Source organism: Boleophthalmus pectinirostris, unplaced genomic scaffold (assembly GCF_026225935.1).
Source record: "Boleophthalmus pectinirostris isolate CB_2022bp ecotype Guang Dong unplaced genomic scaffold, ASM2622593v1 HiC_scaffold_2, whole genome shotgun sequence".
NCBI classification, from domain to species: Eukaryota; Metazoa; Chordata; class Actinopteri; order Gobiiformes; family Gobiidae; genus Boleophthalmus; species Boleophthalmus pectinirostris.
In genome coordinates, this window is record NW_026571152.1 from 14,705,611 (window position 1) to 14,718,964 (window position 13,354).

Here is a 13,354-nt window from a genome sequence, read left to right on the forward strand (position 1 = left end):
AGTAGGAACAAAGACTGACCGGTAAATTAAGAGTTTCACCTTTCGACTCAGCTCCCTCTTCACCACAATGGTCCGATACAGCGACCGCATCACTGCAGATACTGCCTGTCAATCTCACGCTCTGTCCTCCCCTCACTCGTGAACACGAGTGGATAGTAGTCATTTTTTCAAATACTTTTTTACTTTTACTTGAATAATTTCTTGGACCGCTACTTTGCACTTTTACTTGAGTAACATTATTTTGAAGTAACCTTACTCTTACTTGAATACAATTCTTGTCTCTCAACCCACGTTTGTTGATTAAGGGCACCCAACCAGCACATTGCATAGGGCCCCCACCTCACTAGAAACGGCCCTGCTTGTTCCTGTAAATGCTGAGCTGTATATTATTTGTATATGTAGGGCCTCATAGCATAATTACTATTTTTTAGCCAAGGTTCTCATCCTGCTCTCCAGACTCTGCTGCATCTGTAGCTAAATCATCTTCATGACTTAGGTGGATTAATAGATAATGCTGTTAAAACACCATACCACAGGTTTATAGTGGATAAAAATTGGATTTCATGTTTAGTTCGACTTTAAACAAAAATTACTCAGGCAATTATGCTATGAGGCTAATGATAGGTTGCATTGTGTTGCAGGATCAGTCACAGTGCCTGGACACGCAGTCACACTGGGTCACAGACAGGACAGTGTGGAGGGTCCGGGTCCCATTGGCACAGGTACACTCAGAGCCTGTGTGTTTAGAGCAGAGCAGCACACACACTCCTGCTCCACTGCTCCGCTCTCCAGCGAGTATAAGGAACGGCTCCGGCATTTACCCTGCAGGAGAGACACACAGACAGGGCTGGGGTCAGGTAATATGTGGAGAAGTATCTTAATATAATAGTGGGAAACGTGTTACAGATAACACACTGGCAGCGGTTACATGCACACTCATAATCAGATTTTGTAGTTAATAAGTCATAAAAATAATCCTAAATGTCCTGAAAACAGATAATAATCAGATTTTGATTGACTGTGGGTGATAACTGATAGTGCAGGGCACACAAAGGGATCCAGTAGAAGCCAGTAATCATGTACTGATTGATTAAAGGAATTATGCATGAAATTACTTAAATAATCACACAAATCACAGTTTAGCCTAATTAGAGACAATATATCAAAGACAAGGTCCATCCATTGTCCTGATAAATGATCAAACCACAACACACAAGACAAGCCAAGTTGGCCACTTGATCCTGCTCCATTTCTGAGATGTTGAAAATGAAGTGAATATTGGCTGGCCACATGTTTATTTCAAGTGTCTGAACTACTCCAAAAGACAAGGACACACATTTGGAGCTTGGGTCAACTTCACACAGGTGCTGCTCATAGTTCAGCCAGTTAGCAGATTTTTATTGTACAAGAGCATGTGTAGAGCAGGGCGTTTGCTGCCTTGGCTCACCTCACAGTAGTGCAGCTCCACCTGCTGCTCTGACTCACAGTCATCCACTTTGATGTACTTCAGGGTCCCTTTGGTCTTCTGGCACTCTGGCTCCACACCTCCAAACACACACAGAAGACAAACACATTTCACACACGCACACACACATACACACACACATATATAAATATAGATATAGATATAGATAGATATATAAGTAGATGTAATAGTTCTACCCACCTCTGACTCTTAAGGTTCAGGTGCAGTTTAAATATAAGAATTAGAATTACTCACATGTCTCACAGCAGCTGTCTCCGAGATGACTGACCGTACCCTGAGGAATAAATCATTTACTTTATTTAGACAAACTAAAGGACATCCTGCAGTTCAAATTACTTGAATTCATATTCTTAACCTTGATTTGTGCAGGAATACTACAAAGAAAAAAAATAAATAATACATTTTATTTATAGGTGCCTTTCAGTGCAGTAAAGGTCACCATTTTATAACATTAAAGTAAGGTGATCAGTTTATGTTATACTTTGCTATGGTTTTGATTTAGTTTTGATTTAATTTTTAGGCCTAATCATTAGCTTTTTCATAATGTTTCTGGCTGGTTCTACTTATCTGTCATGTAACAAATTTGCACTTGGAAATGGGCTGCAAGATTAATCACAATTTCAACAACCGTAATAAGCAAATTGCAATGGCTACAATTTTTGAAGTACCATAATTTGCTCCACAAACAATAAAATATCCTGTTTTACTCTGTATAAAAGCTGCAAACACTGTAGTTTAGATTTGCACAAACATGTTCTTAAATGTGATTGGATTAATTTGTCAGTTCTCCTGGACACATTTAAAATATGAACTTTGAACAGAATCCTGTTATTAAAACAAATCGAATCACAAACAGAAATGTGTGAATACAATAGATCGAGCAGCATTCTACAGTGTTAAATAGTGTAGAAGAGTTGTACCCCATTATCGCGACAGGCCTGTTGGTCAAAAGCAGGACAGCTGGTCACTTTGACCTGAGCCACAAGATCCCCCTGAGGGCTCACGCTGCATGAGTACAAGTTACAGCCCTCCTCCCTGGTGGAGTTCACCTGGAGATAGAGTCATTAAGTGTGTCAATGAGTTTTCACAAATATAGTAACAGCAATACACAGTAGCTCACACATCACAATATATTATAATAACAAAAAGCAAAAATATACATGGTTATAATAAATTCAAAATAAGTAACAAAAATAAGAAGAAATAAGGCATAATATCATAAATGTATAACAAGTATAACTTGTAATAAGTAAAATTTATATACAATTATGTCAATGTATAAAAAGTTTTGAAAAAAAGTAAAAAAAAAACAAAAAAAGAAACATTTAACATTTTGAACATCAAATTATCTTATTTTGGTTTGAGACTTCCAAAACTAGCCTTCTGATTTCACTTACCTGTTTGGGCGGCCTTCTTAACATAAGTCTGTACCACTGATCAACACTCACCCTCATAATGCAGATCTATATTTGAGTCTAACCAGTGTATGTGTGTGTGTGTGTGTGTTGTACAGATATATCCAGATAACTCAGCCAAGAATGAGGACAGAAAGTCCGTCATTGACTTCCTTATAGAAATGTTGTCCATGACGAGGAGCAAAGAGTGACTCCCTGTCAGGCCCTCCAGTATAGTTATATTGCAATGTTTCATCTGCAGAACACTACACTCCAGGAATAGTAAGTCTACAGATCTCAACCATAAAAAGTTGTACAAACTAAAATAGTGTGTGAGTACTGATTTATGTCTGTGTGTTTTTTTGTTTTTTTTTTCAGTTTGACGATGTCAAAGGAACTGACGCTGATCTGTCCTGGTGTGGATTCCTCTTTAAGTTCCCCAGAAGATATAGTGTTTGTCTCCTGCAGTAATTTAAAAGTTACTGTACAATCAGATGCTCTAGAATCCTTTCCTTCCTTTTAGGACCTTCATGTTCTACTTGCTCATCCCTTTCTGGACCTACATGTTCTCCTAGCTCGGGTGGACATTACAGTGGACATGACATTACAGTTACAGTATGCCCCAGCAGCTGGAATGAGCGTGAGCCTGAAACAATCACCCTCCAAATAGAATAATTGTGAGTAATGAGTATTAAGACTAAAGTGAATAAGCAATTCCTTCATGTTGGCCACGTTATGCATTTTAGACCATAGAGAGAAGTATCTGATTAGATTTGTACTATTTGATTTTTAACAATATCACAATCCTGATGGCTGTATATGATTAGTGCATATGATCAGTGCATTGCCACAGTACATATTTACTGGCAGACTGCTGAGAGTTCCATCAGGTCTCTGTATAAAACAGGTGGTGCCCACACAGTGACCACAGCACGCCCCCTCCTCCTTCTGTAGACTGTAGCCCTGCACAGAAGCATGAGGACAGAGGAGGACATTAGAGCCATTATAAGTAATACTGTTAGTCATTTACCCACTTTCCAAGTGACATGTGTAAAGTATTACTCAGAGGTTATAATGGGACATATTATGCAAAATAAACTTTTGTGAGCTTTAAACCATGTTATCACAGAGATCCGTTATCATAAGCTTAGTGATAGTTGTATTTCCATTGATTCATGTATGTTTGAGTTATCCTGTATTGTCATGCATTGAGATTGAGTGCTCTGAAAGTGTCTGTTTACACCCACCCCGTAGGATTCAGAAATGTCATGCTACCAATTTTCAACCATAAAAACACAATCAAAAATCTCTTGCTTTCCACAATGCCATGATGAAGAGGTGGGGTATATAAAAGTTTGAATGGCAGATTAGACTACTCCTTTTCTTTAAAGTTTGACAAATAAAAATAAATAATAAAAAACATTCTGGATGTATATCTTCTTAAATTAAAACAGTCATATTAATAATCCATAGAGTAGTTAAACACAGGAATTACCATGGGACACTCGGGGCAGGTGGTTTTCTTACAGGACAGTTTGAACTTCCTCACTGCCCCCTGCTCCACCTGACATTCACAATGAGTGCACAGGTCCACCATCAGTCGCTCTCCAGGCTGCACAATAACAACACAATCACACAGTCATAACAATGCAGGCTTTATGAACCATTTACCAACGCAATCTAAGTCAATGTTTAACTCACTCCAATCAGTGTGCTGTTGAAGAGACAGGCCTCCACAGGAACTGCAAAGAAAACACATCTTATTTATGAACTTTTTTATACCGCTCATAAAAACAGTGTGGTGTTAAATCAAAGGAGACAGAGACCCCCACTGGACAAAAGCAACAACTACACAGGAGACAGTAAACAATATTAAACCTTGTGAGAATCAATTTACATGACAGCCAGTTTGATACATTCAAAACCACATATAGTGATAGTAACTATCTTTCTTGGGATGGAAAGTCAGTTTCATAATTCTATGGAAATAGAAAGTTAAAATCATCCTTCAGAATATAAGTCAGAACAAATAATTCTCCACACCGAAAAAGAGTCAGGTTTGTGGAGATGCAAGCTCGCTCATAGAAAGGATGCATGTTTTTCTATATTTTTCTGTGCAACAAAGAACTGAAATGGAAAAAAACAGAATTTTGTTTCTGTGCTGTCCTGTGCCTTTATTTTCCAAAGGTCAGTGGTAGAAAATAATTATGAATATTGCCTTGAGCTGCAATAGCTAATCACATTTTGTAATAATTGAATTGTGCGTTAGCATGCTAGTTGTTGTTAGCTTCATTGTGGCAAAAATCTGCTCTGAATGCATAAGTGAGGAATAACTTTGGACCTCTGCAAACTGTTTAAAATGAACTAGTTCTATTTTTTATGCTTTTAAGACAGTAAAACCAGGTACATAGTTTAAGACTAATAAAAAATACACACCAACAACTTCGTTCTGTGTTAGTGTTTAGAAAAAATGCCATCACGTTTTCTAAGTTGTAAGCACTGTATAATATTGTGTATGCTTTGATGGTTACCACAGTGACAAAAGGGGCAGCATCCTTCCTTGGCACAGTGCAGCTCGGTCCCCAGGGGGCAGTTGGGAGTGTCCACAGCAGAGCAGCTCACATTCTTCTCAGTGACAAAGACCTGCTCATGGACCTTCACACACTCCTGTAGGACACACTGGTCCAGAGGAGAAGACCACACCTCACCCACCTGCTCCAAACAGAAAGCCCCGGTCAGCTCATATTCAATACAGTGAACGCATGAATAAGAAAAGTGAAACTGTATAGTACATACATGCCGTATTTTAGTTCCTATCAGCGTGTCTCCTCTCATCTCTCCTCGTGAGATCACACAGCTCGATGTTACACACTTTCCACAGCACTCATTGTCTGATGGAGCATATGTGGAGCCCTGGAAAGGGAGCACACTGATTCTAAAACATCACTTCATTGTGTGTTGTGGTGTTCTATCCTCTACATCAGTGAGTTAAAACAATGTAACACATTGTCTCACATTTAGTTTTAATAATGGGCTCAAATGTCCAAATAAGTAATAGAATATACGGGAAAAGTTTTTCACATGCGTCTTAGTGCAAACTAAGGTCGTATGGACAAAAGAGTCTGTTGCAGCCAATCAGATTCTTTCTTTCAACAATTCCAGTCAGTTCTGGTTTCTGAACTAATAAGACAGAAAAATCTTCTTCTTCAGAAGAAGATTTTTTTTTGCATGTCCTACTTAGGGATGCATACTCGTATCGGATATCAACTTTCAAGATATCGGTTCAGCCAATATCCCATTTTAGTTTATTTAGTAATAAACTGGTATAATAAGACAATTTACTGACCAATGTTGGCCCAAAATGTCTCTCAATATTAAACTTGTATTTTTACAATGATGTTCTGTAGTTACAAAACATATTTTTTTATACTATACTGGCGCAATTACAATCTGTCATATTGTTGCAGTATGATAACATAGGGAACATTTCATTACCTAGACCCATTTTATTGCTGTAGTATGATCTATATTTAGTACATTGTCGGGTCAGTCACTCACCAGAGGGCAGGCGGTGTCACAGGTGCGCGGACTACAGTGGGGCACGTACAGGGAGCTGTGGGCGTCCAGCTGCTGGGTGCACACACACTTGGTACAGCCGTCCTCCCACTCACTACCCACTGGGTGAGCCTGAGCACCCACTACGCACACCTAAGAAGAGGCACGCATATCACTGCACCAGATAGAGCTGCAGTTTAGAAGATTTTTGTTTGTATTACTCTGGGATGAATATTAAGTTGAAAGATGGAGGAGCATTAATATCAAGTACTAAAAATGTATAATATGTTTGGGTGAAGAGTAAGTGTTTTTTCCATCTTTCAAAAAATCACTTCAACTTTAAAGGTGCACTATATAACTTTTCTGGTGGAAGGTCTGGCAGATATATTACTGCTTTGCCTGGATTGTTACACTGCATGGCATTGGATTTAATCATCTCCACTGAGGTGACCCAACCAGGCCAAGTTACAGGTCAGCTCTGTGGAGAGGTGACCCTGCTCACAATATCCATGTTTTTCAAGGTATTTTTGAGCAATAAAACACTTGAAATAAAATAAATGCTTGAAAGGTATGTTTTAATGCCATATCGAGGAACATTGACAAAGCTAAAACTTACAAGGTCAAATATGTTGCACAGAACATCAACTTTAAGAAGTTGCCTGTTTATTTTGCCACTCAACCAATCAAGTCATTAATATAAATGCACCTTCTATCTTCCTGTTTTGTTTGTATACAACACTCATCCGCCCCACTCATCCGCCCCATTTCCACCACAACCTCTTCAGCTTCTTTCACCTCTTCATCACCATCTAAATGCTCTGTGTACCCACCTTGTCTGGCTCACAGCTGGTGACAGTGCAGCCACAGTCATTGGTGGAAGTAGACGTGACAAAGCCAACAGGACAGGCACGTGTGGAGTTCTGACACTTACATGCGCATTCGAACGCATCGCAGCATGTGGTTTTTTTGACTGACAGCTGCCGGTGTGGTGGACAAGTGGGAGGGGGCTTGAGATCACACTGCTCCTTTTTACAGACTAAGAAAAAGCTAAATTAAAAATACTGTTTCAAAAGCCTACACAGCATGTTATAAGTTACAATAAGATATTTAGAATGAAACAGAAGACCACATAGACTAATATACATCCATGGAACGCTATGGAACCTACCTAAAGGACTGAGGGATTACACAGATATAAGATCACATCATAAAATAAAAGAGTACTATAATTTAAAGTTAAAATTATATTCCATTGTCTACCTATTGAGTGTTTTTTACTATCATTGTGGTATTGAAATCGTAACTGAGTGTCAAGTCTATTTCTTAGTATCAAAATTTAGTTTGAAATTTTTGTATTGTAACAACAACAACAACAACAAAAATTCAATTATGTAGTATTGTTATGGATCCTTCCTGGACTACTGAGGAATTACACAGACTAATTGTAAGGGTGACATTTTTAGAATCTGATCTGTAAATTTATCTTGTTTTAGAAAATGTAGTTTGGGTAACATTCTTCACTCTGCTGTCTCTTATGCATTTTATTAGAATTAAAATATTGAAGCTAGTCTAAAATATGCTAAATACTTTAATTAAAAAGTAAAAGATGAACTGTGTAACGTAACCTTTATGGTACGGAGGTCTGTCATCTGCTTTGCCAAGAATGTTCCACAATATGGCATTAAATCATCTATCATCCAATAAATCAATTATAGATCTTTGATTACTAAAAAAATTGCACTTAAAAACTCTGGAATTTTAGTATGAGCAGCCTGCCTCTCCACAGATCTGAACAGCAAGTTGATCTTTTGGTGACATATGCATGTCTGCATGGAGGCAGTCAAGTTTAATGCCTTACTGTGATATATAAGCAATAGTGTATCCATGTAGACAAGTAGGCGACAGACCCTCCATCAAAAAGTTACATAGTGCATCTTTAATTAAAGGATTAAAATGAATATATTATTCTGAATTCACCAGGCTAGCTGCTTACCACATTCATGTACTGGTTGACATTCTCCTGGGTTTTTCAAAACTAAGGTTTGTCCGTCTTCACAGAGAGGCACTTCAGGCACCGAGCAATTTGTAAGATCACATACTACATAAAAAAATAAAGATATAAATAATATTCAGCAGTAAAAGCAATAGGAAAGTAAGAAATGTCTGTACAGTGCCTTACCACACTCATACTCTGGACAGCACTTGGACTCCCTCTTCTCTCTCAAGACCTCACAAGGGCCACACGCAGGAGCTACAAACAGATAATAATTCAAATCGCAGCCATATGTTTATTAATCCCTGATTTTAAAGAAAAATAGAGTAGTAAAGCAGTGTAAAAATACCCTTGACGTCATTGCAGGGCCGGGCAGTGCAGTTGATGCGCTGCTGGTCTAAACACAAACATATCAGGCAGGGATTCTCCTCTGGGATCCAGGAAAGCATGTACTGAGGAAAAGAGATCTTTTTTTTTTATGTGGCCAAGTAAACACTATACAGTATATAAAAGAAAAATACACTAGAAATATATGTAATGCCCATCTACAAGATATGTTAAATGTTACTATTAGCATGCACATGTCTCAGGTTGCAGATGCAGATGTACACAATTGTAACTATTCTTTTGTAACTACAACCATTTTTGCAATTAAATAATGTATTATTATTAGACTAAATGCGAAAAATAGTTCTGCAAATGAACAGTTTAGATTTTACTGCAAACTGTGGTTCTGCCACAAAGAGTGCAGCAGCATTGCACAAGTTTTCTTATAGATCATATTTCATCAAATTCAGTATTCAACTTGACACGTCAACATTGTGATTTTGAGAGCTACTTAAATGAAAACACATAAACCCAGGTATGTTCAAGATAAGGGGAAGTTTAAATGCAAAGTTTGACCTGCTCTCTATAGCAATTATGGCAACAAGGGACCTCAGCACAGAGACCCATCATCACTGGGTTGTTGGCATAGCCTGTAAAAGAGGACTATCTGAACAGTAGAGTGACTCACTGGATGTGTGTGGCCCTGCTGGTCCACACATTGGTTACAGCTGTCAGGTGGCACACACACACCCTGGTGGAGGACCATGCCCTCTGGACAGTAGCAGCCCTCTGTGGGCGTGTCCACACAGGAGGATGTGTTCCTCTCCTCTTTCAGAGTCTGGATACTGCTGCAGTCCTCTACACAGCCACTCTGACAAGCATGGTATTCCATCGGACTGGGGCACTGGAATGCTGCCACAATCAAACAAGTAATCAAATATGACCCATTGTAATGTAACAAGAATTATATAATATTTGTGGTGAATTTGTAGCATTTGTTCAGGTAATAACTAATGCAGAAGCTACTGATATGATCACTTTTTTTTGTCTAAACAGGCACAGGTTACTAAAAATTTTTGGGAAACAACTGCATATCACTATCCCAGAGAAAAGTTCTGTGTCATTGTGCAATATAACAGCGGCAGAAAGGACCGAGTTCAAATTCAGACAAGCTCACGACATGTTGTATTTTTATATTTGTGTGGAGGAAATGCTTGGCTAAACATTTTCCTATTATGTTTCAGTATAGATTCCTTAATGCACTCTGAGTGGCCTTGCTCCCATTAAAAACACATAGATTCATAATCATTTCACTTGTGACTCCCTGTGCTGTGTAGCAGACTCACGGCAAAGGTGTGGGCCCCTCCAGTGCACACAGGCCCCGTTCTGCCTGCACAGCTGAGCGTAGGCTGACAGCACCTCACACACGTCCGATTGCTCACATGCCTGCTCCTCACAGCGGGACAGGAACAGCTGCACCGGGACCACATGGTGACATGGGGCAAACACCTCAGACCGGAGAGCCTGACAGCCCATGGAGACTCCCAGGGCACACTGGGGCCTCCTCTTAGGCACACATACACCCTCACTCCCCTCTACACCTCCAGAGCTACTCCAGTCCCACATGAAGGCCGAGTGGTCTGAGGTCAGGCTGCCGTCACGCAGATGGAGTTGATTGGCTTGCTCCTCTCCACAAGTCCCTAAAAGAGTGAATAGTGTGAGAGAAAACAGGGGCTCATAGGTTAGGCCTACCTCAAGAGCGATAAAGCAATACTTGATACTTAATATATTGACCCTGAACCTCAATAAAATGTGTTGATAGTAAAGAAATACAAAAAGGAACTTGTCTCCTCAACTATACAACAGTTCCAACACACTGAAGCTCCTCTGTGTTTTTAAGTCCATACACCTTCATCAGAAACCGCACTTAAAATCAAGCATATAGGAAACATAGCTAATTTAATATGACAAATGGAGCTGACAGATCATTTAGAGAAATTATAGGGGCAGTGTGTAGTCTACACTGTTTTATTGAAGGTACAATCAACAAGTGAACTTGGTTTTAACCTGCAACTAGAGGACACAAGCTAACACTGGTTAATGACTGGCTGCAGGTGCTGCGGTGTAGGCTATGTGGAGATGTCTTACCACAAAGTCCATTGGTGGGCCCGGCAGCACTAGAACCAAGCACAGTGATGGTGAACTCGTTGCTGTGAGGTGTAAAGGTCAGAGTGTAGCCATGGTTTGACTTCAGCTGCAGCATGATGCCCCCATAACGCACCAGCTCCAGACCTGCATGTGTCCAGGGGAGAGCTAGCTCCTCACGCCCAATCAGAGCCTGTTCACAAGACAGTAACAACAAATAAAAGGTGATCAAATGCTTGTATTTATAGAATAGTATCCTCAGACATATTGATTAGTTCTACTAAAATAATAACCCAAAAAAGAAACTATATAACGAGAGAAGAGAATGAGATTTCTTTTTTGTAATAATGTTACTCAAAGTGGATAATTTTATGATACGGTCTAAATAAATTGTTTTATTTTATTTGATAGGCCCATTAAGATTTGGAGTTTTGTAATTAAATGCAATGATAACATGATATGATATTAAAAAAACTATATCTTACTACTGCATTTACAACTCTCTTAGAAAAATTAAATGTATTAATAAATTAATAAAGTCATGCTCTATATTAGTACATTTACTCAACATTTTGTTAAAAAAAGATGCATGTGGTTTCAACTGTTTTCATGGTATCATGCAGAAATCATGCAAGAAAGTTACTAATGTACTTTAAGAATAAAAAGGGTTGTAGAAGTTGTTATAGTGACTGTTATGTTTTATGATTATTGTAATACATTTTGTTATAGACTATTCCATTTTAGTGCCCTGTTCAGAGTAGCATTACCGTCATATCATCTTTTAGCGTGATGGTGTGAGGTCCATGGATGACTTCTATGGCCTTCATGCAGACTTGGTTGTACTCAGAGGGATGGCTGCATGGTCCATTGTGCAGTTTCACTTCAGACGATTCACTCAGACTCTTGTTCACAGTCAATAAGGTGTAGGAGCAAAGGCCCTCACTGTCCAACCGGAGAGCCAGGCTATCAAACCTCACTACGTGGTTGGTAGAGCTGCCCATGCACATGCCTACAAACACAGAAAAAGTACTTTTACACCTAGAACTCCACATACTGGTAACTCCAATTAAGTTTGTGGTGATGTAACTTTATGTTGTACTTTGGACAGCAAAACCCAACTAATGTGAGGTCTCATGTACTGCTTCATGTACTAAGACTAAATCAAGACTTTTAAACCCACTTAAACATCCTCCTGATGCTGAGAGGAGATAGAAATATGTCAGGCTGATTGAGATCATTTTGTCTTCCACTTAGTATCTTGGGTCTCTGGTGAGGAAAGGATGGAGCTTGAGATTGACAGGAGAATCATGCAGTGTCTGCAGTGACGCGATCACTGTATCGAACTATTGTGGTAAAAAGAATTGTATTAATTATAGACCACTATACGATCAATAGCTCCTTCTGCTGTTAACTGACTTGACAAATGGGGCAAAAGCTCATGCAAGTCCAACACTGTAACAGCTATTTTTGGTGTTCTTCCAAACCTTTATATATAATTCAGGGTCAAAGTCGAGGGATTACAGGTGTTCGTCATTTTGAAGTAGATTATGAGCAAAGAGTGTAAGATTGTGAATTACATATATTAGACTTACATGGGCATTCCCAGTGGCAGTTGCATTTCTCTTGGACCCTGACTGCGGGCATGTTGTTGGTACAGGCTGGGGGCTCCATGCTGTCACAGCTCACTTTGTGGCTCTGCATGGTGATTGCTCCACTGGGGTGACATAGGAGAGAGTGGCAGCCATCCTCCATCAGCCACGACTCTCCAGGCTACAACAGGGAGGTATGTCATAAGGAATAAGAGAAATCATCTTATACACAATTAAGAAAACTCATGTGTCAGCAGGATTTTAAAGATGCTAAAAGTTCTCATTCTAATATTAAGGACTGTGACTTAAATACAAACCTTTCTCTCTGTTCCATTATCATCTACACAAAATCCTGGTGGACCAGCTAAAACACAAAGACAGCATTAGCTTGAAAATAAGTCACATGAGTCTTAACTTCAGAATATGCACCTCTGCACATCCTCTCTATGTAGCCATGATCCAGGGTCAGCAGCAACCGCAGCTGGTCCATGCTGCTCAAGTGGAGGCTGTTGTCCTGGTTACCATGGCGACCCAGAACACTGAGCTCCGCCCTATCATATCCTGACCCCACGCCAATAGGAAACACAGACACGCCTAAAACGAAGAGAAATCACAAGTCAATAAAAACAGAATAGAGTCATGTGAGGGGAGTTCCAGATAGTAGTCACCGGCTGCGAGAGCTTCGTTAGCTGCTTCTTTCACATCATCAGTGGATTTGTCCTGGATCACCATGACAATGATTTTAGCCACCCCAGCTCTGCCTCCACTGGCCGGGGAAAGGGACGTTTGTATAGCAAACCGCAAAGCTGCACCTGAAGACAAGAGTCAAAAGTGTCAACTTTGCATGGAAAGATTTATTTCAGAA

The 13,354-nt window shown here is 39.5% G+C and overlaps 1 protein-coding gene across 1 annotated transcript in view; it reads right to left on the reverse strand.

Moving 5' to 3' along the window:
• Positions 1-643: 643 nt before the first annotated feature.
• vwf (von Willebrand factor) overlaps positions 644-13,354 on the reverse strand; it is a 31,800-nt gene continuing 19,089 nt past the window's right edge. The window contains 23 exon segments of the mRNA XM_020934745.2: positions 644-717; positions 720-822; positions 1,448-1,545; positions 1,721-1,760; positions 2,407-2,535; positions 3,745-3,843; positions 4,376-4,492; positions 4,582-4,622; positions 5,412-5,592; positions 5,677-5,793; positions 6,439-6,588; positions 7,266-7,471; positions 8,429-8,533; positions 8,615-8,686; positions 8,778-8,880; positions 9,444-9,667; positions 10,102-10,455; positions 10,904-11,093; positions 11,668-11,909; positions 12,493-12,670; positions 12,807-12,853; positions 12,919-13,083; positions 13,158-13,301. Coding sequence (XP_020790404.2) covers positions 644-717; positions 720-822; positions 1,448-1,545; positions 1,721-1,760; positions 2,407-2,535; positions 3,745-3,843; positions 4,376-4,492; positions 4,582-4,622; positions 5,412-5,592; positions 5,677-5,793; positions 6,439-6,588; positions 7,266-7,471; positions 8,429-8,533; positions 8,615-8,686; positions 8,778-8,880; positions 9,444-9,667; positions 10,102-10,455; positions 10,904-11,093; positions 11,668-11,909; positions 12,493-12,670; positions 12,807-12,853; positions 12,919-13,083; positions 13,158-13,301 — 3,179 coding nt within the window.